The sequence below is a fragment of the Agelaius phoeniceus genome, chromosome 1 (genome assembly GCF_051311805.1).
Source record: "Agelaius phoeniceus isolate bAgePho1 chromosome 1, bAgePho1.hap1, whole genome shotgun sequence".
Taxonomy (NCBI): Eukaryota; Metazoa; Chordata; class Aves; order Passeriformes; family Icteridae; genus Agelaius; species Agelaius phoeniceus.
The window spans coordinates 45,055,100-45,082,973 of NC_135265.1; the positions used below are offsets into that span (position 1 = coordinate 45,055,100).

The 27,874-nt window shown below is 38.9% G+C and overlaps 1 protein-coding gene across 1 annotated transcript in view; it reads left to right on the top strand.

Moving 5' to 3' along the window:
• The window catches only part of GLB1 (galactosidase beta 1), a 41,555-nt gene extending 14,052 nt beyond the window's left edge, over positions 1 to 27,503 (top strand). Inside the window, exons 3-16 of the mRNA XM_054636890.2 lie at positions 1,689 to 1,839; positions 2,118 to 2,178; positions 2,987 to 3,081; positions 4,297 to 4,477; positions 6,053 to 6,111; positions 6,994 to 7,115; positions 7,197 to 7,237; positions 7,700 to 7,812; positions 11,051 to 11,125; positions 16,612 to 16,701; positions 17,816 to 17,929; positions 18,929 to 19,060; positions 22,328 to 22,567; positions 26,027 to 27,503. Of these exons, the coding sequence (XP_054492865.2) occupies positions 1,689 to 1,839; positions 2,118 to 2,178; positions 2,987 to 3,081; positions 4,297 to 4,477; positions 6,053 to 6,111; positions 6,994 to 7,115; positions 7,197 to 7,237; positions 7,700 to 7,812; positions 11,051 to 11,125; positions 16,612 to 16,701; positions 17,816 to 17,929; positions 18,929 to 19,060; positions 22,328 to 22,567; positions 26,027 to 26,287 (1,735 nt within the window). The 3' untranslated portion in view covers positions 26,288 to 27,503. The remainder of the gene's footprint in view (positions 1 to 1,688; positions 1,840 to 2,117; positions 2,179 to 2,986; positions 3,082 to 4,296; positions 4,478 to 6,052; positions 6,112 to 6,993; positions 7,116 to 7,196; positions 7,238 to 7,699; positions 7,813 to 11,050; positions 11,126 to 16,611; positions 16,702 to 17,815; positions 17,930 to 18,928; positions 19,061 to 22,327; positions 22,568 to 26,026) is intronic.
• The last annotated feature ends 371 nt before the right edge of the window (positions 27,504 to 27,874 follow it).

The following is a 27,874-nucleotide window of genomic DNA, read 5'->3' on the forward strand; positions in this document are numbered from 1 at the left end:
TCTTGTGCTTCTTCCCTTTTTCTCTGTTAGAATCTGCTTTTTTTCCAGTCTTGTGGTCGAGCATGTGACATAAATGAAAACTGTTTCTGGAAGGATTTTTCTATTTTCTTCCATCTTGAGCATAAGGGAGCTGGAGAAACCCCTTCATCCTCACCTCAGACAGTATTAAATGCATTTAAACCTTAAGACTTCTTTCTGAACAAGTTCATAATTCAATGAGTGTATTTTCACATGGTTCATATATTCATTAAATGTACATGTAGGTTTTTTTACAAGTGAGTTAATTGTGCTTCAGAAACAATTAGAGCAGCTTGACACAGAAATAAAATATACCACAAAGAAGAAAAATCTGCATTTTGATGCCTGAGTGCATTGCTTTGACTCCATCCTGGCACTCAAATTTGAAGCTTTATCTTTTCAAACAGAGGCTTAAAATTTTGGCATTTGAGATGCTATAATATTCACGAAGGTTAAAAGATTATAGATTTTGTATTTGATGTTCATATACTTGTCTGTCCGTGTATGGCCATTTTAGCAGTGTACTCATGAGAGGGCTCCTGTTTTTCTTCCTTATTGAAAGCATTGTTTTAGGGACTTTCTTTCCCTCTTGGGTGTTTTTTGCAAAATTAAATGTGGAACATACTAACAAACCCAGGCAGTAAGGAAAGTGTTGCCTTAGAGGATCTTTGCTTGACTAGACACAGTTTTGGTAATTTTAGAAACTTTAGAGGAATGATTTTTCACATTCCCTTGAATCCTTACTCAAGTGTACTCATCCCTAATTTTAGTCTGTCTGTGCTAGACTGCCATTTAGTACCATGGCAAACACGGTTGTCAAGCAGGGATTATCAGCTACAACACTGCTCATGATATTTGGTAGATTACTGTTTCTTTGTTGTCTTGCAACCTGGTGGTTTTTTTTTTTTATTTCTGTGAGATGTTCTGTGCTGAGGCTGTGGTCTCCTGAGTCCTAGAGGTAGGAGAGACGTGTTCTTTCAAATGGTGATGTGCTTGTTTGAGATCTTTATTACTTAGTTGAAATTAAGCTTTACTTTGTCCAAGTTCTTGGGCACCTTAACATTTCTTAACTGAGGTGTTCTTCCAGTGGTGGTTTTCCAGGACTTGCATTGTTCTTGGTCAATGAAAACTTTTGGGACCTAGATGCAATATGATTTGAGGCTTAGGTGTTTTTCAAATTCTTTGCAGTGGCAGCAGCATAGACCCGACAGCCTGGTTGGTGTTTCCTGTGCAAGCTGGGTGATCCATTCATGAAGGGTCATGTGCTCTTTTGTGCTTGTTCTTGGCCTCCTCCTTCATGAGTGGTTTACCACATTCATCTTCTCATCAACCTCCCACCCACTATACAGCTGCCAGCTGTCTTCCTAGCTTCAAAACTGTTTATTTAATTTTGGAATAGATATCATGGTTTCACAACGGCACTACCAGAACCTGTTCTTGCTCTGATAGGGACTCCTGCAGACATAACCCTAATTTCAGTGTCAATTTTAAAGCCTTCTGCTGTATGAAATACCTGGCAGAAGAAAGGCCAGAGAGTTACTCCTGTCTTCTACTGATCCAAAGGATCAGCAGCATTACTGATCTCTGGGGCATGTAGTGCAAATAGCTGTTTTCCAGAATTCTGGTTTAGTCTCAGTTTCCTAATGGAAGGTGATTTTCTCTCTTCATAGGTATGTCCCGTGGAACTACCACGAACCCCGGATGGGCACGTATGACTTTTTTGGTGGCAAAGATCTAGAGTATTTCCTGCAGCTTGCCAATGACACTGGATTGCTTGTTATCCTGAGAGCTGGACCTTACATCTGTGCAGAATGGGACATGGTATACAACCTTTTGTAACAGCTCACTTCTAGGGTAAATCTAGTGCAAGTATTTCTTAAAGTAAACAGACTTACTCATTGATGTATCCTTTGACAAGAGTCTTGGTATAATGTGTTAAAATGCACCCTAAGTGACTTCTTACTCTGTATTTTTTTTTCATTAGGAATTACTACTTTCTTGTAGAAAATCAGTTTTCCTGTCTCAGTATATGTCTTAATAAGCAGCTAAATTCTTCTTAGGATTCCTAAATATGTCACTGTTTCCCTTTCTTTTCCCAGGGAGGTCTTCCTGCATGGCTGTTGGAAAAGAAATCTATTGTTCTCAGGTCTTCTGATTCAGGTAGAGGCATCAGAAAAGGCCATTAAAAATACACTGTAGCAGCAAGGCAACTTTCTGTTTGAGGCCATTACTAGATAATTCATATTTCAGCTCAAGTTTTCTTGTGAGTAAAATCTTCAATACTTTTAATTAGAAGTGTGCATTCAAAAAGTGTGTAGAACAATCAAAGTAGCGGAGAAAGTTTCCAAGGTATTGTCAAGTTGGTGCCAAGAGGGGAAACATTGTCACCATTGAAGAAAAGAATGCTTCAGCTTTGAGGTTTTTGGATTTGCCACAGCCACTCATAACGGGGATCCTTCTTGGCTGGTCAGCGTGCAATCCAGAACAAGTTACAGCATTCTCATGTGCTCCTGTTTAAGAACCAGACATGGGAGAATAAGATGAGACAGGAGATTAATGTGTTTATTGGAGTGAGTGTAGGGGGTGAATATATAGAAATCATATCCAACTTCAGTTCTGCTAACTGTGGTTAAATTATCTATTTAAAGAAATAGTACATAGATCAACAGTTGAGTTTCTCTTCCTGTTGAAATGCATTAGGACAACCTGTGAGACATAATGAAGTTCTTTTGATAATTTTCCAAGTTCATCAGTATTTAAATGTTTTATTTTTTAGTAAACAGTATTGGAAGCATTTACGAACAAGTAGAAGAGCATATTTGTTCATATATAAGAGCAAACTGTTCATTAAATGCTGTTCATAATTTACATAATTAGAACACTATGTAAAGATGACCCATATGTAATTTAAAACAAAATTAGAAAAAGGCAGAAAAATTGTGAAACATATATACTTTGTGTATTACAGATTACCTGGAAGCGGTAGAGAGATGGATGGGTGTCCTTTTGCCAAAGATGAGACCTTATCTCTATCAAAATGGAGGTCCAATCATCATGGTGCAGGTAACTTTCTGAAAATCAGATGAGCCCAAGCAGCATGAATGCTTATACTGCTCTTGCAGACACACATGGGTCTTGGGTGGTGGTGTCACAGGTATTTCTTAAGTTTCAGGTAGCTGCAAGATTCTGATGAAATACCTTATCCTAAAGAACTGAATCCACTGTTTCTAGGACTCAGAGGGCCCTCATCTGCTCTATCAAGGTTGTTTCCCACAGCTGTTTAAAGCAATAGAGGGAACTTGTGTAACTTTTTAGATCTGAGGTTTGTGGCAATTCTCACATAAAGCCAAAATGCATACAGTTGCCTGAAACAGTCTGACAAGAAAAAGGGGAATAAGAATACCCTTAGATAGAAGCAAAAGCATTATGGAGTAAGCCTAATTTAGCACCTAACTTAAGTTGTAAATGTTTCAGAGCACAATTTTGTATGTTCATGGTGAGTAGCTTCTCTCCTAAACTCCTTCTAGATAGATGTGTGGGAGTGATTGTCCTATATTTGTAGTATTTGATCATAACAAAGCTTTATTTCAATTTCTTTTCAATTTCTGGCACAGGATGGGATAAAAGACCCTTCTTGTAATATGCCCAAGATAATCTTGTTGAACTGTTGAGCAGAAGCACTGGGCAAAATTACTCTTTGGCAGAAATAAGATGCTTATAACATGATTTTCAGAAATAACCTTCAGGATTGGAACCTAATGTATCTGGAGCTGAAAAGTTCATCTCCTTGGAAGAGGAGCAAGATGTGTGCCTCGCAGTAGTAGCACAGTTGTTCTCCCTTAAATCCTTTTGAGTCCATTTCAGGGCTTTGCAGTTCATGTGAGCCATTTGTAGATGTCTCTGTTCTGAATGTCCAGTTTTGTTGTAGCTTTGATCATTTCACAACCTGTTCTATGGTTTTATTGGTCTGCTTGGAAGGTGGGTTATAGATCTCAAATTTTAATAGAGACTCTATTATGATCACTGTAGCTAAACAGTTACTTTGGGGGGGGATGGAATTTTGCAGGAAAATGGCTTAGCTCTGCACAGTGATGGGTGCACTGTAAAGTGCAGTTGAGAGGAATGAGTCTTGTCTTCTCATACTCCTCACACCTGGAGTTAGTGACATTTTCAATATTGCTATCAAAAGAAGAAGAGGGTTGAATTTGTGCTTTCTGTTTTGTTATCAGATGCAGACTGAATTGGCTATGGCTTTACTGACTTGCTTTTGCTCTGCAGGTAGAGAACGAATACGGAAGCTACTTTGCTTGTGACTACAACTACCTGCGCTTCCTCCTGAAGCTCTTTCGCCTGCATCTTGGGGATGAGGTGGTGCTCTTCACAACTGATGGTGCCAGCCAGTTTCACTTGAAATGTGGTGCTCTCCAGGGTCTTTATGCAACGGTGGACTTTGCTCCAGGTTGGATACTGCTGTTTGATTCCAAAAATTCTGAGCTCTGTGTGTTTGTTGCAGGACAAACTTACTTGACTGCTTGCCAAACTTGCCTGCTTTGTTTAAATGGGGTAACAGGCATTTATGTGTATTTGACATACTCTTAAACATTCAAGAATCACCCATGACCACTCAGTTAGAAAGTCATAATCACTTCCTTCCATCTTGGAATCATGAATAGCCAATTTACGCTGCTTATAGCACATATCTCCTAAAAATTAGCAATAATAGTTGGCATTGATTCCTTGATTCTTTTAATATTCCTTTTTGGTATTGGGGTTTTTTAATGTCCACTGTCTGTCCTGGAATCCAGCCATCCAAATACATTTCTTTTTATGCCAGAGGTTATTAGGAAAAAAATACTGTTGAAGATCATCATTAGAAATGTGCACACTGCTACAATTTGCTGTTATAGGTCTTAAGAATGGCTAAGCATTAGTAGTGTGATCAGAGAGTACCTTTTTGATAGACGAGTTAAGGATTTAAATGTTTCTATTCTGCATGGACTTGACAAAATAGGCTTAAGGCACAAGAAACAAACTCCAAGACAGATATTTTTGATTCTTTTATTACACATATTTTTTTTTAATTTTTATTTTTTTATTGGCCTCTTCTGTACCTTATTCTCTCTACAGCCAAGCACATGTGCTTAGCAGGGATCTGTTTTCTTGCAAGTTGAATGAAATTGTGGATGTCTTCATGTATATCCTTTTGTGGGATTCACATTCTCTGAACCTGAGACAAGCAGTGAGAGAAGCAGAGAACAGAATGATCAAAACAATTCTTATCTCATTTGCTGCTCCTGTGTTGTGCCAAAGTAGAATGCAATGTGGAGATTGTTTACCCAAAGTGATGGTGCTTTGTTTCCTTGGCCTATCAGGGCCAAGCGCGTGTCCAGACTGCCAGTCAGCAGACAGTCACGAGATTTTGTTCAGTTGAGTTGAGTGCTTGTGCAGTTTCAGTTTAGATGTAGTGTAATATAGTATAGAATAATAGTATAATAAAATAATTAATTAGCCTTCTGATATCATGGAGTCCTCCTCATCATTCCTCCCACCAATCAGGCAAAATTACACCGATATCCTTTATACAAGAGAAGTTGTTTCCAGCCACTGTGGCTTGAGCCACTAGGAGTGATCAAGAGTGAAACACCTCTTTAGAGATTGCCTGGTTTCTACTCTTGCCCGTAGCCTTGGTAATGTAACCCCAGACTTAGACTTTCCAATGATCAATAGCAATTCTGACACATCTCAGACTTCTTTGTGCCAGGATGTCATTTCTGAGAAAAGCTGGGTTTTCAAAAAATGTGTCTCAAAAGCAAAGACACTTACACAGGCATACGTATGTGCATGTATATATTTAAAATAAGTTTTGCAAGTTAAACATCAGAATCAAAAGTATTGATTCCTGTGTTTGCTGGAGCAGCTCTCTTGTCGTAATTTTTGCTAGGCTGGAAGGGAGATAAGACACCAATTTCAATAAAATGATGGACCCAGAAAATCATGGATATAGCAACTCAATTTTATTTCTTTCTGTTTATAGGTGGCAATGTCACAGCAGCATTCTTAGCTCAAAGGAGCAGTGAACCCAAGGGCCCTTTGGTATGTGTTTTCACTTAAACTTTTTGTATCATGTCTAATCTTGAAGTTGTTAATCAGAGAGGGATTGACAGCAGTGCTTTAACAATTTTAGGGACTTGTTGACGAAGCTATAATTTCCAAGTCAGAAAAGTGAATAGAGGAACTTCTCTGTGTGTTTGTCAAATCCACATTAACTGCTGCTCTGCAAATGCTATTTTAGTCTCAAAAAGTAATGATTTTGCTTCAGTAGTTTTCCTTGCTAAGACAAATGTTTACAAAGTAGCGGAAATGTTAAGGATGGTTAGACAAGTTAGTGAGATATGTGTGTAGGTAGAAGTTAAAAGCAGAATTAAAAGGGCAGATTAGAAGTTGTTTCCTGTTTTCAGCTACCCTAGAGGTTTTATACAAGCTATAGTGGGATGTGAGAACACTGGAAGCCATTTTGAGAAAGGGAGAAGGCCTATTGAAGGTACAAAATTATCTCTGTGCTAAGGAGTTGTTTAGAGAGCAATTTGAAATATTTTTCATTACATCCAGTTTGTATATGCTATTCTGCAGAGAATATGTTGATTCCATCATTTATTTGAATGCCAAGCATCTGAAACACATCCTTGTTGCCAGGTTCCGAGGAAATCCAAACTCTTTGATGCTTACGCAATTGTTTTCAAAATGTCCCTATAAAATTATTGAAACAATCCTTTAATTCCTTTGACCTGTAGTCTGCTGAAAAGGACTGATCTAGTATGTACTTTGCTGTATTTATAGTAGTTTAAAAATGGCTCAAATTAGTCAAGGTGCCTTTTTTTCTTTCCCTCTTACAGTTAGGAACCTTAATTCACATTGCATTCTGTTCTTGTTCCCTCTTCATGTTTTCCCTTCCTCTTTTGCCCTTCCTCCTTTCAGGTTAATTCTGAGTTTTATACTGGATGGTTGGATCACTGGGGGCACCGTCATTCTGTTGTGCCCGCAGAAACTATAGCTAAAACACTTAATGAAATCCTGGCACGTGGTGCTAACGTTAACCTGTAAGTGTGTGTTCAGTAGAGCTTATTTTTGGGGGGATTTCTTTTCCCAGTTCAGCAAAACCTGATTTTTTTTCTTTTTAGGTACATGTTTATAGGTGGGACTAACTTTGCCTATTGGAATGGTAAGAAATTATTTAAATTATACTAATGGTGGAGGGGAGCTGTTTTTGAATTAGGTAGTAATGTATTTTGTGAAAGAATGAGCTGTGCCTACTTGTCCATGGCAAAAGACATGACTGCACTAGCTGTTCTTGGTTTATTGCCAGCATGTTGTACCAAACCCACATGGTATTTGTCATTTCCAAGGCTACTTCTGCTTCACTCAGTGCTGTGAAACAGTTGGAATACAAATAAATGTGTTTCTCTTCAGAATAGTTCACAGAATGGTGTAAGCTCACAAGGACATTGTCCTCCTTCAGGAACAGTTTTTTATGCCAAATCCCAAATGTCAAGGCCTACACTGAATCTAAAAGAGCAGCAGAATCTGTCTGTAATCAGAAAGAATTCTGGCAGTTGATACCTTTGGAAAAAAATCCATCTCTTCCACTGTTTTTATTGCTTTTTCTTTTTCCCTTCTCCCCTAGGTGCTAATATGCCTTATATGCCTCAGCCCACTAGTTATGACTATGATGCTCCCCTGAGCGAGGCAGGAGATCTGACAGAAAAGTATTTTGTCTTGAGAAAAGTCATTGGTATGGTGAGTATCCCCAGGACATTTTTAGAATGGTTCTTTGAAACATCCTCCAAACTCTCTTGTTCTTGTGTTGGTGTTAAGTTACTCCTCAATGTACTATTTTCTGCAGTTGGGGGAAGTGAAATGGAACCTGACAATTAGGCCAACTTAACTGCTTCTTGTTACAAAAAAGAAAAGATCTTGCACCTCTCTAGCTGTTCTTTCTGCCCCAATGGCTTCCTCCTTCCTTTTAGAGGAGAGGGTACTTGTTTAGGTCTGACTCTGACATGGTTCAGCTCTTCTTTTTTGCTGTATTTGTTTTCTCTCAAGGTCATTAAGGTAAATCAGCTCACTCAGTAGGATGAGAGCCAGTGCTGCCATGGGGGGAGCAGAGGGAGGTGGGAAGGGTTTGGCTGGGAGTAGAGATGGAGGAGGAGTGTACAGAGCTTTTTCCTTGCAGCATCAGTCAGCCATTAAGTCAGCTTAGGCTGATGTCCTGATGTCAGCCCAATCTGTGCTGCAGTTTAGTGCTTTGGCTGTCTGTCCCAAACTTCATGTTGAGGTTTTGGGCCTCTGAGAAACACCAGGCTCACTCAAAAGAGCACATCTTCGTTTTGTGTTTTCACAAACTGCAACTAGTGGGTAGGACCAGCTTTGCCTTGCTGTAAAAATTCACAGTGTCTCCACAAACTGGAGACTGAAGTAGAACATGGAACCTCTGTCTGTGTTTTGAATAGCCTTGCATTGGAGGCTGTTCAGATGAGGCTTAAAAACGGGTTCCATGTGAATCCCAAGGCTCAGGCTTATAGTCACTATCCTGTTGCATACCAGCAACATTCCTATGCACTAGAAGACATTTTTATTCTAAGAGTAGGTCTCCCAAAAGTGTACTACACTTTCTCTAGGGTTGAGAATGCCTTTATCTCTTGAACTGTGGAAGGCCTGCTGTGAATTTTTTTTCTTCAATTTCGCCATTATCCCTAAGCCTGATGGGATAAATTGATGGGATAATTTTGATGGCCTTTCCAAGGGGAGTTTCCTGTCTTGATACAGCTTTTCTTACCAGAGAAATCCACAAACTTCCTGATTTTGAGTTGTTTTCTTCAAGGTGCAAGACCCCTCTCTGAGATGTAAGTAGTAATCTAGTGCAGTGAGAGAGCCTTGATAAGATGTGAAATGTTCACTATAACCTCAGGTGTATTGGGTCATTTTTTGCTGTGGCTGGTTTGTTTCTTAATTTGCATGCCCATAGATTTTCAGTGATGTTTTCCTGTCACTACTGTGGATTCTAAACCTGTAACAAATTATCTACTCAGTTGCAGTTTGAGGTGAAGCTGATGAACGAAAATAAAGTTACTTGTAACAAATTACTATGTTCAACATGTTAGCTGTGCTACAAGGATAACATTTAAGTCTTTCTTTACAGTTTCCATTAGTTAAAAAATGTAATGAAGAATTTCAGTCTACAGTTTCTTTCAATTGCTGATAGCATTCTTTTAATTTTTACTGTTGGGTCTGAAATTTCCTGCTTTTGACTTCTCCTCTTGGGTGAATACAACTTTTGTTTTCTTTAAATCTGGGAATCTTGATTGTGTTCCAATACAAAGAAGAAATTAACTTCTTACTGGAAATGTAAATCAGGCTTTCATCCATCCATGACTGACACGTGACAGGGTAGCAATGGGAATTTAGTGCTGTAGTCTGTTAAAAACAAAACACAAAGCCTCCAGCTAAATCAAATCCCTTTCAGCCCCTAATCAAATTTATTTGAACAAAACCCTGACAAGGTAAGCACTCCAAAGTTACCAATTTGCAGATGGAGACACTCTTCACAAGGTTGGTCTTTTGTACATGTTTATTAGAATATAAGCTTTGATTGCATGTTCACATGGGTATCTCATCTGCAGAAGTTTTTTCTGTGATGTGCAGACAGGCCATGTCTCGTTAATGAAAGAACAGATGGGAAGAGTGGCTATTAAATAGTGGCAGGAGGGGAGAAGGCGATGATGGCAAGGAGAAAAGAAGGTTGTAGGCACAGAAAGGAGAAGGCCAAAGTACTGGGCAAAAAGGCACTGTCTGGTCTGCCACATCTCAAAGGTGTCCAGGAAAGTAGTGAGTGAGTGGAGGCCCTTCATCCCTTCTCTCTGCTGATTTCTGGTGATTATTCTTAAGAGTACAGGACAAGAAGCAGCCAGAAGTAGGGGGGTGGTCAGCATTTCTTTGTCATGTTTCCCTGTGACTGACTGGACAGTTATCTAGAACAGGAACAGAGGGAAGCTAAAGATGGGACCTCAGGAATTTCATGGAGCTGTGGTCTCCAGGCCTGTTTCTCAAAGACCCCAGCCCAGGCAGTAATGGAGTAGCAGGTGGTGGTGGTGGAATATCATAACACTGAAAGGAAAGGCACAAGAGACTAGTAATTTGTAACAGACACCTTTTATGAAAAATCCTTTCTTTAGGATTTTTCCTCCTGAGAAACTGAGAGGCCTCAGGAGCAAAATGTAAACAATGGTTATCTGCTGCTGTGGAATGCAACAGGTAGGTCTTTGATTGGCCCATGTTGGTTGTTTTTAATTAATGGTCAATCACAGTGAGCTGGCTTGGACAGAGAGTCCGAGCCACAGGCTTTTGTTATCATTCCTTCTTTTTCTATTCCTAGCTACCTTTCTGATGAAATCTTTTCTTCTATTCTTTTAGTATAGTTTTAATATAATATGTATAATAAAATAATAAATCAAGCTTTCTGAAACATAGAGTCAGATCCTCATCTCTTCCCTCATCCTAAGACCCCTGTGAACACTGTCACAGTAATTCCTACAAGGAAGTGTTGCTCACAAAGGGTCAGAAGGAATTATTGTCTTACAGATTTGTAAAGGTTCACTCAAGCTCCCATGGACTGGGAGAGGACTGCAGAAAAGCTGTGGAAGAGACTAACTGAGGCTATAGCCACAGGAGGGCTCCAAGGGCATTGGAAATTTTGGTAGTTCACTTTGTTCATTATACTTTTTACCTTTACCTAATGTTGAATGGTTATTAAAAATTGCTCACCATATGTGATCAAGTCAATTTTTTTCTTTTGAAAAAAAAAACCAAACAACTTCATCTGAAGACTAGATGCAGCTGTAACCTTTAGGGAGGTTATTTACTTTTAGCCAAAGTCATAATTCTGTACGTTGTGAAGTGTAAAGTGAGAATTCAGTTAAAGTGTGTTTGTATTTAACTTGTGTGTGTTTGTGTGTGTTTTTTCTCCTTCTCTTTCTAGTATAAGGAGTTACCAGAAGGTCTTATCCCTCCAACAACACCCAAATTTGCATATGGGAAGGTTCGCCTGCAGAAGGTAAATTAACATCTGTAATACAATGTGTATCTTTTCATAATGCTCCCTGTTTGCTTTTTATTAAAAATATTTATGAGAGTGTCACGACAGGCTCTAGATATTCTACAAAATAAAGAGGAAAACCTTGAAAGCAAACTTTCAGGAAGGAGGGAGAGTTTGGGAATTAGGAATCATGCCCATATTAGAAAATGATCAAATGCATCTTACCTGGCTGTAAAAAGATAGTGTTTACAATATGCAGTATGTGCCTGAAGCTTTGCTGAACTGAAATTAATATATTATTACCACAACACATTCATAGTTGTTTAAGATTATTCATGTATCAGTAGCTGGGGAATTACTCATGTAGCTGGGGGAATGTCACCATGAGACTTACAACAAAGTGTTTCTGAAGCTCGTGATGCCTCTAAAGTGGAAGGAAAAGTAGGATATATGTATTTTAAATACTTCCAGACCTTTAAATTTTGAATGTGGAATATTTTTGATAAATTTGAAAGTTTTATTGATAAAGTTTCTGACAAGATCTGTAGCTAATGAGAGAAATTAAATTGGTTTCCTGCTGAGGGAAAAGCACACACAACTAAGCACTCAGAACCCAGCCTGTGTGACAATAGTGGTATAGCTGGTCAGCTCACAAGTATCTGGGGTTTGACCATAGCACCATCATTTTAGGACCAAGGACAATTTTTTGTGAGATACATTTGAGAACTAGGTTCCTGCAGTGAGTGAAGTGGATGGTTTAATGGGCAACAGAGGAGACTGCAGGTATGAACTTGGCTATATTCTTTCTGCTGGGCACAGACAAGTTTTGAGAGGGAAGATTACTGCAGTTGATGTGCTGGATACTGTAACTCCTAATGCTCTGATTTCACACTCTGTAATTTCAATTTGGCAGTTATTTTTCCAGTTAGTCAGGTATCTCATCTCTGCAGCTGAAGCACTGCAAATTTTAGTAGCGATAAGGCTTTGCAGGCATTTTCAAGTCATTCCGCTCAAGTGGTGGGCAGAAGAACTTTTTGCATAAAAGTGGTTCATCTGTGAAGTTGAAAGAGATCTGTATCACTTTCAAGAACCTTTGAATGTCTTCTTCCCATATGAGGTTTCAGTGAACTGGCAGCAGTGACTAATTATAGGCTCTTACCGCTACACCCACTGTCGCTCCTGCCTTTGGTTGCGAGCACTTGGCAGCCCAGTTATCAGACATTGACTCTCCCATCTTGTCATGGGTTGTGGCTCTCAGATAAGACTGTCCAGTTTCAGTAGAATGATAAACTTTCTCTTTCATGCCTTCAAGAAATGCTGCTGGACTCTTACAAGAGTCAGATGACCAAACTTGCTCAAATATTGCATCTTTGACCTGATCTGCCCATTCTACACCTTGTGATTTTTTGAGAGGAAGCATTTCACTCTCCAGACATCAGTTTTAGGAATGCAAATGGCATGTCTAAACTGCCAGATGTAAGGTTCCTGTCATGCTTGTACATATACTGCCATCTGCACTGAGAGCCTCTGGAACTGTTTTCTGTGAAGAAGGTGGCCTATTGCTCTGTGACCCACTGCTTAGCTTTTGCTCTGCTGGGTTACTCTGCAACACAAGTCGAGCCTCCAATCACAGAGGGTTTGTACTGTGCCAGCCCAAAGCTGCCTTCCCAATTCCTTTCTAGCTCCAGCTGGAACCAGCTCCAATACACCTTGTTGTGTGAAGAAGCCTTAATGTATTTTGGTGACTATCAGAGAGGGAATATTCTAAATAATAGCACTTAGCTTTGGTAACAGTAAACTTCCTAGCTATGTTATTTGCAGTCACAGTCAGTGCTCACACATGTACTGTGTGGATCTTCACTCTGCAGCTGAGGTCCAGCAGTCAGTCTGCCACAGAGAGCATTGTGTCTACTCCAGTGAACCAACTCCTCTGACACTTTTGCAGAAAGGATGAGAGAAAGGAGACTCTGGAGTATTTTTAGGGGTCATATGATGTACTTTACAGACATACATGTAACCAGAGCAAGATGTTCTCTATCTTTGTTTTCCTCAAGATATTCTGTGGTAATTCAGTCCTTAAGTATCAACTCCCCTGACGAGACAGTTATTCATTCTGAGCTATTGATTTATTTTAAAGAATCCTCCTGGGTGGGAAAAATACAGTTTATTAAAAGATGCTGGACACTGACATTGCTATGTAAAAGCAAAGGCAGGAAAGCAGGTGATATGGAAAAAATCTTGTTGGACAGATGCAGAAGAGAAGTGTTGAAGATGAGGAATGAGGGCAAGCAAAGGCAGAACCACAGTAGAAGTGTGAACAAGATGATAGGTTTTAAGGACTTAAGCCCCAGAACTTGGGAAGCATTGTTTCCAGAGGGGGGGGGTAAATTAATCTTAGTTCCTGCAGTGTATCCACATGGCTATGTAGGCTTGTGAGCAGTGATAGTTTCTGGTTAGCAACTGAGGGACCCTGAGAAATGCTTGGTCACAAGGAAGTGCTTGCCATAGCACAGCAGCCTGCAGACTTGTAAATTCTGGAGAAGTATTCAGCTCTTAAAATGTGGAGAGCTCAAGCAATAGCAAGTAGCAGGCAGTGCTGGTGTGTGTTGGGTCTAGAAAGGGGTTAAGCAAACAGGATGCTGCTTGTAGTTGATATTCCTGTTGGAGCTATTTCATTCCTTTTTTCTGTCATGCTCGACTTTACACTTGGGTTTTGAAGACTTTGCTTTGGAGGACTAAATAAGTATTGCTTTTATTTTTAGCAGTCATCTATTGTTTTACACGTTGTTTTTAAAAATTCCTGACAATATTTGTAATTTTTAAGTTTACTGGTAAATTTCTCTTGTGGTACTGATTGTCCACTAAGTAGCAGTCAACAGGAGTTTGCAGCAAGACCAGATCTTGTCTGGAAGGTTTTTTTTGTATGTACCACCGAAGACTGAAAAGCCGAACAAAAATAAACTACTGAAGTTTCAAAGAAACAGCCTTCTATCAATCCCTGAGTGAATCATACCTGGTTGACCCATATTCAGAAGAGAAGCCCCTTTGGTAGCAAGGACTTAAAAAAAAAGTCCAACAGGTACATGTACAAGCTGCTAATATTTAGGTCAGCAAGGCACAAAGCAGCATTCATTGCTGCTTAGCAGTTCATTCAAGTCACAGCCACGTCTTAATGCTGCTTGTATTCATTTCTGGTTTTGCTGTCCACCTAGGGCTAAGACTATTAATGCCCACAGAACTGTTCAATTCTATAAATTACCCTTGTCAGTGTTTGCTCATCTCTAGACCTGATTTAGCTAAATCTCTCCTGTGGCCTGGCAAGTCCTGCATATTGCTGTAAGATTACTGGCTCCCTTGGAGGAGCACAAGATAAGGAGTGGACCATGTATGCAGTCTGGAATGTTTGGGAAATTGTACTGTATGAAAAATTATTATGATTTTAGGTACGACTTTTAAACTGAAAATATAAGAGCAAGCAACTTTCATCAGAATTTTGCAAGCCATGCTTGACCAGCAGTATTCTTGCACAAGTGAACATGGTTAGCTGTGGGCTAGTAAGGGTGACCCAACCTCCAGACAATGCTGGTGTTACCTTTTATTTACTTATGACTTGCTTGTTCCTAGCTAGAGTTAAGACAAGCTCATTTCAGAAGTCTGTTTAGATCTGTGTCTACGTGGTCCTTGTGGTTTAATCCTGGTAGGCAGCTGAGCACCATGCAGCCACTCATTCTCTCCCAGTAGGGTGGGGGAGAGAATCAGAAAGGTAGAGGTGTGAAAACTTGTGGGTTGAGATAAAGACAGTTCAGGAGGTAAGCAAAAACTGCACACATAAGTAAAGCAAAATAAGGAGCTCGTTTGCTACTACCTTTGCAGAGGGAGGCACTCAGCCTTGCCAGGGAAGCAGGGCTCCATCATAGAATCATTAATGTTGGAAAAAACCTCTAAGGTTACTGAGTCCAAGCATTAGCCCAGCCACTACTGTATTCTTCACTAACCATGTTCCAGACTGCCACATTACACACCTTTCAAACAATTTGTGTGTGTTGGTTACTTGGCAAGATAAACACTGTCATGCCAAACATCTCTCCTTCCTCCTTTTTCCTCCTTTTATTACTGAGCATGACACCAATGGTACAGAATATGCCTTTGGTCAGTGGGGGTCAGCTATCCTGGCTGTGTTCCCTCCCAGCTTCTTGAGCATCCCCAGCCTGCTCTCTGGTGAGAAGAGCAGAAAAGTTCTTGAATCTGTGTAAGCTCTGTTCAGCAATGACCAAAATAGCCCTGTGCTATCAGCAGTCTTAGCAAGAATCCAAAACACAGCCCCATGCTAACTACTGTGAAGAAAATTAACTGTATCCCAGTCAAAACTGCAGACTTAATTATGTGTACATGGACAATTCGTGCTGGCTTCTGTTGCACCACTGCAAAATAATGTATGTACATTTTAATATTTCAGTATAACTTTCATGGAAATTGTGCAAAAGTTCAGTTTTCTGTTATTGAATATTTCTGTGGTTTAAGTACCTTCAGAAGTTTGTACTGCTGTGAGTACTCTTACAGTATAGTTTTACATACTGTTAAACACCTTTTTTTTCTTCTTTTTTATTAAGCATTTGAATGTAAATCTGGTATATGAGAGGTGTCTGAATGTCTAATATGTAGCTACCACTGAACAGTGACAATAATTCTGGGGAAAAAGACTGACATCTTTCATGAAAAATCATATGCAATTGATTTTTTGAGCTTGTAAGACATTAGACATATTGTGTGCATTTTAACTAACCTAAAACTGATGATGGTGTTTGAGAGAGAATCATAGATGGGTAGAATATTCTATATTTGCAATTAAAGGCAATTTAATTGTACATATCTAAATCCTTATTCAGCAAGGTATTTATGTGTGTGACTAGCCTAAACCTTGTCCCCAGTCTCATTAAAACCAGTCCAGCTACTTACATATGACAACTTAATTACAGCCTTAGAGTTTCTAAAATAATTTAAGACTAAATAGAGTAAATTCATCTTGGATGGCTCTTGATGGAATTAAACTGTATCCCTACTTAGTTTGGAATGATTCTGGAGTAATTCAGTGGGAATCACTGGCATTTTCCCTAGTTGATACTAAGTATAACTGAGCAAAATTTAGATAATGTATTGCTTTGTATTAATCATCCTGAGCAGTTGTGTTTGTTTATACAATTTTTGTGAGAAACTCCTGGGGTAGTTCTAGTTAAATAATAAAGGGTCACTTTTATTTTTATGAATGCATAGCAAAATTAGAGCATCTGTTTTTATTAAAACACTGCTCTACATGTGCCACGTTTCTTTCAGAGTTCATCAGTTGTGTCTGCTATATTGTATTTTAAATGTCTGCAAGGATGGTGTAAATATTTGTTAACCTTCTGGACACATGGAGCTAGCTGACTTGATGGCTGGATGTGCAAGCTGTTCTATTTCAACTGAAACTTACTGACTTTCATGTATCTGCCTTTCCTGTGCTGCAGGCAGGCACTGTGTTGGAGGTTCTTGATGGACTGTCACGTTCTGGACCAGTGAGAAGTACTTACCCATTGACTTTTGTTGAGCTGAAGCAGGTGAGGATTCCTCCAGTAGTCACTTTGCAGTAATTTTGTGGAGTTTATTTGAACAACCCTCTGTGGTATTACTCTTCTTATGTCATGTCTTACACTTTATCTAGGACACAAGTAATAGTATTATAAAGGTATCCTGGATTTTTGCATTGGAGGCCTTTTCATATTCTACAGTGCTCCTGTTTTGCACCTGAGGCTTTCTTCTTCCTGTGGATGTAGGTGTCTGTGCTGTCCAGGCTTTCACCTTGATTTCTCTCCTCTCTGAAATATTAATTTTCAGGTCTTAAATGGCTTTTTTTTTTTAATCATCTTCATAGCCCTCTCCTGGATCTGCTTCAGTAGTTCTGTGTCCTCTTTTCCTGAGGAGCCCAAACTGAACACAGCATTCCAGAGGCAGCCTCAACAGGGCTGAGGAGAGGGGTGGGATCATCTCCCTTGACCTGCTGTCCATATTTTTCCTAATGTCCTTAGGATAGCATCAGCCTCCTTGGTCCCCAGGGCACTGCTGCCTCAGGAACAGCTTGTTGTCCACCAGGACCCCCAGGTCCTTCTTCTCAGAGCAGCTTCCCAGCAGATCAGCCCCCAGCCTGTGCTGGTACATGGGGTTATTATTCCCCAAGTGCAGGGCCCTGCACTTGCCTTTTTTTGAAGTTTGTTACTTACCTCTCCACCCAACTCTCCAGTCTGCTAAGGTCTCAGGAATGACTATGACTTTTATATTCTTTCCATTCCTGATGGGGAACTTAGTGAAAATTATTCCAAAATGTTCCTCATGTAAACCATGTAGTATTTAATGGATAATTAGATAATGTTGACTTGATGGATGTATCAATTTCTGGGCACTGGGTGAGAAGTGAACTTACAAGTTTTTTATGTAAACTCAGTTATAAAGGGATTTTCACCAGTTTACCTAAAGGTCACCCATTACCTAAAGGTCAAAATAAGCTCTAACCTGAAATGATGTCTGTGATAGTCACTGTCTGAGGTGAATGAAAGTTAGCATTTCAGTGCAGGCATGTAGGCAGAAATGTGCGGTTTTTTTAATTCATGACCTGAATTGAAACAACAGAATTACTTGGTTCATTAATCTGTTGGGTTTTTTCTTTTCTTTTCCTAGTATTTTGGATATGTATTGTATAGAACTACACTTCCAAAGAACTGTGTGGAGCCAACACCACTGTCTTCAACTTTAAATGGAGTCCATGATCGTGCCTATGTCTCTGTCAATGGGGTAAAATCACTTTTTGCTGGTATTAATTTTTGCTATCAGTGGCCTTCATGAAAGTGGAGGATGAAGACTGGTTTTTTTTTTTTTCCTCCTTTCTTCAGATTACCAAAGCAACCCTGATCATATTTAATCACATGAGGAAAATAAGGAAGTATATACTTGATGCATACCCGATGTTCAAATTAGTATTGCAGAAAACATGACTATCTATTATCTTGCCATTTTTGACATATTTGAATGTTGATGCATATTCATGACTGAGGTGAATAAAAGACCTAGAGAATGGATTTACTTGCAGGTTTATGGAATATGTTACTGATATATATACTTGGTGGCTTTCTGCAATATTTGCAAAGATTTTTTTATTAGTTTTCTCTTATTTCTTCCTTTGAGGGTAGAAGAAGGAGAAAGTCTGAGCCTTTGTCTTACCTTATAAAACTGGCTTCTAACCACAGTTTCAAAAAAAAAAAGTTTATTGTACAGAATGTAAACTTAGTCTTTCTTTCCATAAGCAGAGTTTTGGCCTTGCTTAATGAGAATATAAATTCATGTATTTTACAGTTAATTAATATTTGATATATATTGACTCTTATCACCTTTGTGTCCAGATCAAGCTCATCTTTTCTTGCGTTGTAGGAATAGGAATAAATAAAACTAAATACTGTTGCACACATAATTGGAAGATGAAGCCAAAGATTAAATCACTGATATTGCCAAAATCTTTTCAGTCACTGGACCAAATTTGGGAACTTGCTTTTGTGAATCAGATGCATCAAAACTCACTATCACAGCCAGTTGATGTAGTGAAATGGGAAGGTTGATGTAGAAGCCCTTTGTGTATGCATGTGCTCACATGCAGGAGATGGAGAGGAAAGGGATTTTCTTTACTCTTTTTTTTCCTTTGCACTTTTAATCTTTTCATGCAAGTTGAAAAAATAAGTAACAGGGCATTCTTGGTTTTCAGAGTTTATTGTTTTCTTCTTCTTGTTGCAATTCATATAGGTACCTCAGGGTGTCCTTGAAAGGGAGAAATCACTTAAGATAAATATAACTGGGCAGGCTGGAGCAAATCTGGACATCTTGGTAGAGAATATGGGCCGAGTCAACTTTGGTAGATACAACAATGACTTTAAGGTAAGTAAAATATATTGAGTTATTGGATTGTGATGATTTTTCATCTTTTCCACAGGTTAAAAAGAAAGTAGTGAATTAGGAAGAGCAAAAAGGTCAGGATTAGACAGCTGTAACTTTACCTAAAATATAACTAGTCAGTAGTTTCCATCTGAGTTTTCCAGACACCAAAATCAATGTGAAATTAAAAGCTGCTAGACATCTTTTGAACTTTTTTTGTTTGTTCGCTTACTTGGTCAGCCAAAATGCTACCCACAAGATTTTCCAGTTCAGATGAGTTTAGAAATAATAATATTAAAATTGTTTCTATAAACTCCAAAAATTAGTTGGAAATTGGTCCAGAACTTGATTGCACTTTGAGGCTTGTGAATCCTGGGGGGATGTATGTATGTGTACATAAATACCCTGTTGTATCTTTCTTCTTGTCCCATTTTATTTGTCAGCAGTGTACCCTTGCAGTACTCTGAGTGTGGCTGGAAAAGGCTGTCCATGAGCACTTCAGCATGCAAAAGTGCCAGTTCACCCAAACTGACCTGGTGTTACTATTATCACAGAGCTTGCCTGTGCTTCTGGGTGTGTGCTACACTTCAGGACGGTCGCCTCCATGCATGAGAGGCTGTGGTTGGCCTTGGCTGTGCTTATTCTGTAACTTGTCCCCCACCAACAGGAGAGGGGGAGAAAACACAATGAAGAGTTTGTGGTTCAAGATAAGGACAAGGGGATCACTCAGAAATTACTGTCATGGTCAAAACAAACTCAACTTGGGGAACTCAATTTATTCTTAAATATGTCATCAAAGAAATGCTCTCAGAATCACTGATGGGCTCAGCAGTGGGTCTGTTCCAGAGTCAGCTGGAACTGTCTTTGTCTAACATGGGGCAGCCATTGGCATCTTCTCAGAAGAGTCCCCACTGCAGCTCCCCTTGCTAACAAACTCTTGCCATGTAAACCCCATACCATGGAGGTACCACTAATGTAGCCCTAGGAAGGGCAGGGGCAAAAAGTAAACTTTTCTGGTTTTAGACTTAATGGGATCCCCAGTGCTGTGTAACAGTCAATAAAAGACAGGAGTGCTTTAGAGGTGAGTCTTGTATTATGTTCGTGTACAGTTCACAGCATTCCTTTTTCTTGGTTTTTGATATTATTAGGATGCAGTAGGTAGCATTAGTGCTAACTGTGTTCATACTGTCTCTTCAAGGTACTTTGCCTTTATCTGAGTGGCAGGGGAAGGAAGCTGGTACCCCAGTGTTTCGCCTTCATTTTGAGGCAGCAGAGACACTGCTTTTATTAATTTATTAATTTATTTATTTATTTATTTATTTATTTATTAACAGGCCAGATGATAAGGAAACCTATATGCTTAGTTTTAAATTAAGGAAAGAGAGTAGGGGTTTAGAGGTTGGATTAAGGAGGTGCTCAGTTGCTGTGGTTGAGCCGAAATTCACACTTATACCTTTTAACCATATAAGAGTGAAAGCAGGTTTAAGAGACATGTCCATAGGGAAAATAATCCTCTAAAAGCAGGATCTTTCTGAGTAGAAAAGGCAGCCTTCCTTCAGTAGCTTTGGACTATGTGCATTGCTTCTTTCTGTAGACTCCATCCCTCATGCTCTCCTTCACATTGATTTTGAAAACTGGGTGTAATTATACCTTGGGTTTTAAAAATCCGTGTGGTTTTGAAAATCAGTTAGGGGAGGAGATTCCTGTGTTGTGAAGCCTTGCATTTTTAAACAAAGAGGATAGGTTTTCAGGGTTTTGTTTGGCTGGAGTTTCATCACTTTTTTGAGCTTGAGATGGAACTAGGCATCTAGCTTTTGGGATGAAAATCTTGAAAAGGATTTTGGTTTTAAAACATCCTGTTGATCTAAGTCATGTCGTTAAAGGACACAAAGGAAGGAAGAGTGTGGTTTTTGTTATTTTATGTGTCTTTTCACATGCACTGGCACCTATATCTCAGTTTTACTCAGAAAATTTATATCCACATCTTGGTACACTGAGTCACTAGCCCAAGATACTAACTTGTACAATAGCAGAGAAAGTGGTATTTACTTTCTATAAATTTTCTCCAGATAAGGATCATTGAATGTGTATTCTTATGCAGACCTAAGTAAGAATGTTTAGTAGGTACTTAATGTAATTTGAAAAATCACTCTGTTGGTAGTGCCTACGGATGAGCTTAGGGAGGCAGGTTAGAAAGTTCAGGCTAAAGTTATGTTGCATTACATCAATTGATTGCTAGAGAGAATAGAGTCTATGTTGTATAGAGAAGTTTTGTCACTTAACTTTTGACACTTGCAGATATTTTATTTTGACATAAGCAAAATAAGCTCCTGTTCTGTAGTGGACATTAGGTAAAGGAAGAGAAAACCACTTAGTGCTCATACAGGTGGTGAGCTTTTTGGAGGCAGTGCAATGCTTAGGAGATATCACGGCAGACACACGACATAGTATCAGCTCTCCAAAGCCATGGAAACTGTGGTTTGCTTGTTCCTGTTTGACATGTGATGTTTGCAACAACTTGTATTGCACCAGCATTGCAATGAAACACTGCTTTAGGAACCATTACTGTAACAAAGTTAGGGTGTGTGCAGGAGTAACTTCATGTTCTTTTCATCCTTCTTAAATGATGACCTTACCTTGCTTTGACATTCGGTGTGCAAGCACCCCAGTGTGCTGTGAACCACTGTGTACATGGTCCCATAGAAATGAAATGGGATTCCATGGGCTTGAAGCTGGCTGTAAGCTGAAAGCATTTCACTGAATTGGGCATGTGCATTGATTTTATTGTACTGTATCTTGTCTGGAGAAGATTTGTGGGAAGTAAATATCACTTTCTCTGCTATTGTGCAAGTTTAATGTCTTGGGTTAGTGACTCAGTGTTACCAAGTGATGGTATCTCAGGCTTAATGATATTTAATGTTGCTTCTCCTTTTTATTAAGCCTCAGGTTTGGGAATCATGTCCATGTAAAAGCAAAACAGAAATTTTTCCAGTTACAGGAAAATAATTCGAAAAAACTCTTGTGTATCAATGAAAGCCTGAAACTCTGAAGAGGAACAAATCTTTCACAGAGAATAATGAAGCCCTTTATTTTTAAGCAAAGCTTATAACTTGGTGAAGACCAGATGCTTGTGTTTTTTGTACACAGATTGGAAGCCAGCTGTTACTTTGATTCAGTTTTGATTTGTGACTGATTTATAATTACACCCAATTAACTTCAATAACATCAGCTAATTGTATTTTTGTGTTGTTTCTTTTTTCTTCCTCCTAGGGTCTAGTTTCAAATTTAACTCTTGCTCAAGATATACTTGTTGGATGGGAAATCTATCCTCTAGACATAGATGGAGCAGTGAACTATGACATTATTTATCCCCTTCATAACCAGAAGACATCTGCTGTCAAAGCACTGAGTTACGAAGTACCTACATTTTACACCGGTACTCTTTCAATTCCTGGAGGGATTCCAGACTTGCCACAAGACACCTATGTCAGTTTTCCTGGTTGGACAAAGGTACACATTTTTTGCTGTAAAAACCTCAAAGTCCACTTAGAAAGCTACTGAAACTTCTATGGACAATCAAAGTCCACCTCTCCTAGATGGGTAGAAGTTGGTCATAGAGGTGGGTGTGTCAAATTTATTTAAATTACTAAGAAATTGATTCTTTGCTTTAAGTAAATCTGGGAATGAAACATTAAGGAAAGGGAAACATATTCAAAAGATACATAGTGTTGATGTAGAAAGTGGAGCTTCACAAAAAAAAACCCCAAACCAAAACAACTGAACCAATCCACCCAAGTTTTTCAACAGTGAGAAAGATTAACTGTCAAGCTGTTTAGAAGCGTTGCATTTGGTTGTGCAGGGTTTTTTTCCTTTGGATCATATTTGAGGTGCTGTGTTGGGAACTATGGATCCTGCTGCAAAGCATAAAGAGTGTTGGACTCTGTGGCTGGTGGTGTGCCACAGATATAGATCTAATGCATGGGGAAGGTTACCTGTAGCTGGACTGAATGGATGAGGGAGCACTGCAGTGAGAAGCTTGTGGGCAGATCTTTGCCAATGGGAATTTCTCACAGGGTTGGAGTGTAACTAGAGCAGCAAGGAGTGTGTTTTCATAGTGCCATGTCTGAAGCCACCAGCATGCAGGATGGGTGAGGAGCAGCTCAGCTGTTCCTGGTGGGAGGCACAGGGAGCAGTGTGTGTGCACTGAAGTGCTACTCTCTTGGAAGCCTAAGTGTTTAAGTCCAGGCTTTAGGGAAATGCCTGTGGCAGTGCTAGGTAGCAAAATTGTTCTTTTCTGAAACAATTAATTTACTGCTATTAAAATAAAGTAGGAGAAAGAGCTGCTTTTGGTCTGTCTCCACTGCCAGTATTGTAGTGGTTAAAGCACTTCACAATAGGCAGAAGGCTGTGATTCATTGCATGTTCTTGGTGTTGCTGACACTGAGCTTAGATGAGGAAGTCTGTCTTAGTCCCTGTTCCTGTATAGTGCATGTCACACAATCACTGAATAAAATTGAAAAAAAAATAGCTTTTTTTTCATGGCGACTGGAATCTTAGACCTTTTTAGTAAATTCTGTGACCCTATCAGTCATAAATCTTCTTCAGGAAGTGAGGTGGCCACACATGCCAGTTGGCAAACTGGCATATTTAAAATGGCAACGTTGTCCAAGAATTCTTAGGTACTGGTGGAAATCTTTGATCTATGGAAATCTCTGTTTTATGTAGTTTGCATACTCTGTAAAGCAGTCCTGGGGAGCGATTCCAGATGAACTTAAGTTTGGCTGTTGAATTTATCCTTCAAGCTTTATATGTATTGGATGAGAGTTTTAAGTAAGATACCTGGAAACTGAGACTTTCATATAACTTTACAAATGAGCAAATGCCTTTAAGGTAGATGCGTATAAATTCCAGTCACTGTATGTGGGCCTTAGTTCCTTGCATGGCACTGTGTAAATTACTTAAGTGTGGAGTGGGATTCTTAACAGGAGTTAAAATTCACCTGTCTGAGTAGTTGAAAAACCACAGAAGCAGCACTTACCAAGAAAACTTAAAGTCCTAATGATGGGTTCTGCCTTTGCAAAGGCAAGGAATATAGCATGAGGGACAGCCTGGAAGGAAAGGTACAGTATTAACAGTGTTAATCTGTGTTGTAGTTTGCTTGCCTTCAGTGCTTTTTAAACCCTTTAGTATTAATAAAACTTGCTCCACCCTCCACATGAGGAATCACCATGCCCTTAAATATACATGCCACTGAGTGAATATTTAGATTTACTGGATCTTTTTTTCCCTCAAAAGAAAAGAGGATTTGGAGTCAGAACTGTTCTTGTTTTCTGTGGAATCATGGACTATAATTGCTGTCCCTGCTAATGGAAATCTTGCTAGTGAAGTTCCTCCCTCTTTTATTTTGTCTAGGGCATATTTATTAGTAGGTATAATGTCATAATTTGCTTGTTTGGGGCATACAAATTCCTGAGTATGGAGTCTTTAGAAACTGCAGTGTTAATAAAGACAGTTTGAAGTTGAGAAATTTGATTTCTTAGCTTTACTGGAAAAAGGAGTTACAGCCAGTGACTGATTCAGATCAGAAACAGAGACCTGTCTGATCATACCTCCTGCATCAGAACTCTAGTGCATTTGATTCCCACACTAAACACCTGCTTCCCACACATTACTGTCATTCTCTGTGAGAGGAGGGCCACAGTCTAGTGGGTACATTCACTCATCCATCTTGTGTGTGGGGACCTTGCATTCATGCCATGTTTTCTTCTAAACCTACTACAGAAAGTAGTGTGTTTGAGTAAAGATAAACTTGATTTTAAAAGGAAGCGTTTGAGGTCAAGGTTTATTAACACCTTGGCAGAACAGAGCAAGATAGAATCTTATACCACGGAAGTGGATACAGATGTGAAATAATTCAGCTGTATTTGCATGTTACTAACTCCTTAAAAAGTTTCTCTTGTGAGTTCATAAAATTTATTTTCATAAATACCTGAAAAAAGAAATACTAGAAAAATACCACTAAAGCAGCTTGAACCAGCAATACTTGTTATGTTACATTTGTACATAACTTCTGTAAATTGTGTTAAAATATTCTGATTTCAGCTATATAAGGCAACTTTAGAAATCACTGAATGCAGTAAAAGTCCTACTTTCCACTGATTCAGACAATTTTATTATGTTTATCAGTGTACATCCATGCCATGAGTCTGGTTTTCCTCTATGTTTTGAGTACCAAAGACCAATGCAAGAGGGAGAAACAGGGATGCAGTTATCTGTTTCCGTCCCTTTTCTTGACACTAAACTCTTATTTGATATACAGTGAAAGGACACTTTGGAGGAGTAAAACCAAATTATTTATGCAAATCAGCAGTATATCCTCCCTCTGTCTTGCTTGAGAACCAAGACTCAGCTCAACTCAGTAGGAGTCAGTTTACAGTTTTACTAAACATTCTGCAGCCTGCCAATTTATGGACTTTTGGAAAAATCTGCATTTATGTCACTTCAGTGTGTCTATAGATAAATTAGTGCTTTGACTTTTTACTTTTTTCCTTGCCCATTTATTTTAATCTTTTGAATTTAAGGTATTTATGATGTTAGTACAATATTTTGAGCTAGGGCTTCTGACCACCTCAACTATAAAAAGCAGTTTTAAAAATTTGTATGCCACAATTTTGTTGTACTTAAAATAATACTAGGAGATCCCAAGGCTTTTAATGGTTGTGTGTAACTACATCAGTACTTTATTGCAGTGTGGTTTCACAAGTACTTTTGTTGGCCAAGCTATTACAAGTCAAAGAGAGATCTGAATTTCATGTGTCTAGACAAGATTTTCTATCCTTGTGTTCAATCAAACTGAAAGGTGGAGGGAGTTCAGTTACTATATCAAGAATGTTATGCTTAAGCCAATTTTGTCATTTCACCTCTGACAGATTATTAAAATGTTGTTATTTTTTCTTTCTCTCTTAACAGGGGCAAATTTGGATCAATGGCTTTAATCTTGGTCGCTACTGGCCAGCCCGTGGTCCTCAGCTGACCCTTTATGTTCCAAGGAATGTGCTGGTTGCCTCGGCGCCAAACAACATAACGGTGTTGGAGCTGGAGTGCTCTCCTTGCAGCACCCAGGCGTGCGACATAGAATTTGTAGATGAACCTAATATCAATGCAACCCTACTGCATGAAACTGATAAACCCCCACTCTTTGTTAGAGAGATGTGGACGAGGCATCTATAATGATTCAAGTATTTGCTTCTTGGTCCTTTGCTTCTCTTTCCCTAAAACCATACTGTGTAACACAGGGTCTTAGAAAAAGGGAAGTTGTTTAGGTGAGGCAACTTCTTAAATCCTTCAAAGACATACATTTTTTTAAATCTCTCAGTTAAATATTGAATTTCTTTTTAAAAATAAAAGCTGGAGCTTTGAAATTTGCCTTGGACTGTGAAATTGAACTCAACTGGAAGGTAATGTTTTAATCAGCCTAGTAAAAATGTAGTCCTTGTACTCTGCTTATACTGCAGTAACCTTCCTATGCTTTTATTTTTCACCATGTTTTGCAACTGGAGAGAGGAGCCACAAAAGTTGTGCAGCCCCCACTACCTTGCTGGTTTCACTTAAGTGGACTGGTAAGTCAGAGCTGCCAATAGACAAGACCCTTTAGCTTCTCTAATCACTTTATTAGAGTATCAACATCATTTTAGTTTCATTTGGCTTACTGCCAGCATTGAGTGGACCTCATTTTTTAATGCAAGTCACTTTCAGAAAATTTCAGTTGATTTCTTATAGGACCAGTAAGAAAGACTGTGGAAGAGAGAGCATTCAAATGCCAGCTGGTCCTAACAGCAGTAACATGGAGTCTCATCTGTCCCCTCTTGGAAAGTCAATTTACTGCTTCCCTGTTGCTATCTCTGAAGACTTAAAGTAAATTGATAAGTACAAAGACAAGTGAAATTTAGGCTGCTTTGATGGAACCACAACCTCTGACTAACCTGCCTGAAGAAAGTGGTTTTAAAATGATGAATATTTTTCTTTTTTTTTTTTTTTTTGTTTGAGTTGGGTTTTTTCTGGTTTGTTTGTTTGTTTTATTTCTTTTTTTCCCCTATTGGTCATGGTGTACCTGCTTTTCCTAGGCCAGCACCTTGGGAGTGGAATGCTTTAAGTTAAAGAATTTTATTTCTCTTTTAGTCATTAATTCAAGTCAATTGTTTTGTTTCAGTACACTGGTGGTCTTTGTAAGTGACTGATATTTGCAAAGATGCACAAACTCCATCAGTACATTTGACTTTCTGCAGACAGAATCTTCTTTTTGATTCTTGTGATTTTGGTGTCAGTCATGCAAATTCCATGGTGATATTTAAACAACCGAAGATTATCAAATCAAGCATTTTCATAATCTGTGATTTCTTCCTTTGATTTTTGTCTAAAATTATTAAAATGATTCTTTAAAGATTAAGTTCTTCCTCTGTGTGTTTAAGAAGGAAAAAAAGGATGAGAGAATTATGAGCATTTATATCAAGAGAGAAATGAGATTGTAAAGTCTCTGTGGATAAGGAGTTATTCTTGTTAATGTCTTGTTTGTTTTCTCTGTTATGAAAAATGAAGCAGCTATGATGAGCTGACCATATACCGTAGGTGCCACCCTTTTCTGAGATGGCCAGTGCAAGATGCTGGCTATTTCTTCTGATGAGGACCAATACTATCACTGGAGAAGAGGGTGTAAAAGAGCACCACCCACTTCATGTCTGCTGCATGTTTGGCATGTTTGATGGGCTTTCAAAGGAGACAAATGTGGCTCATCCAGGATAGAGCGGTTCTGCTCTTAAA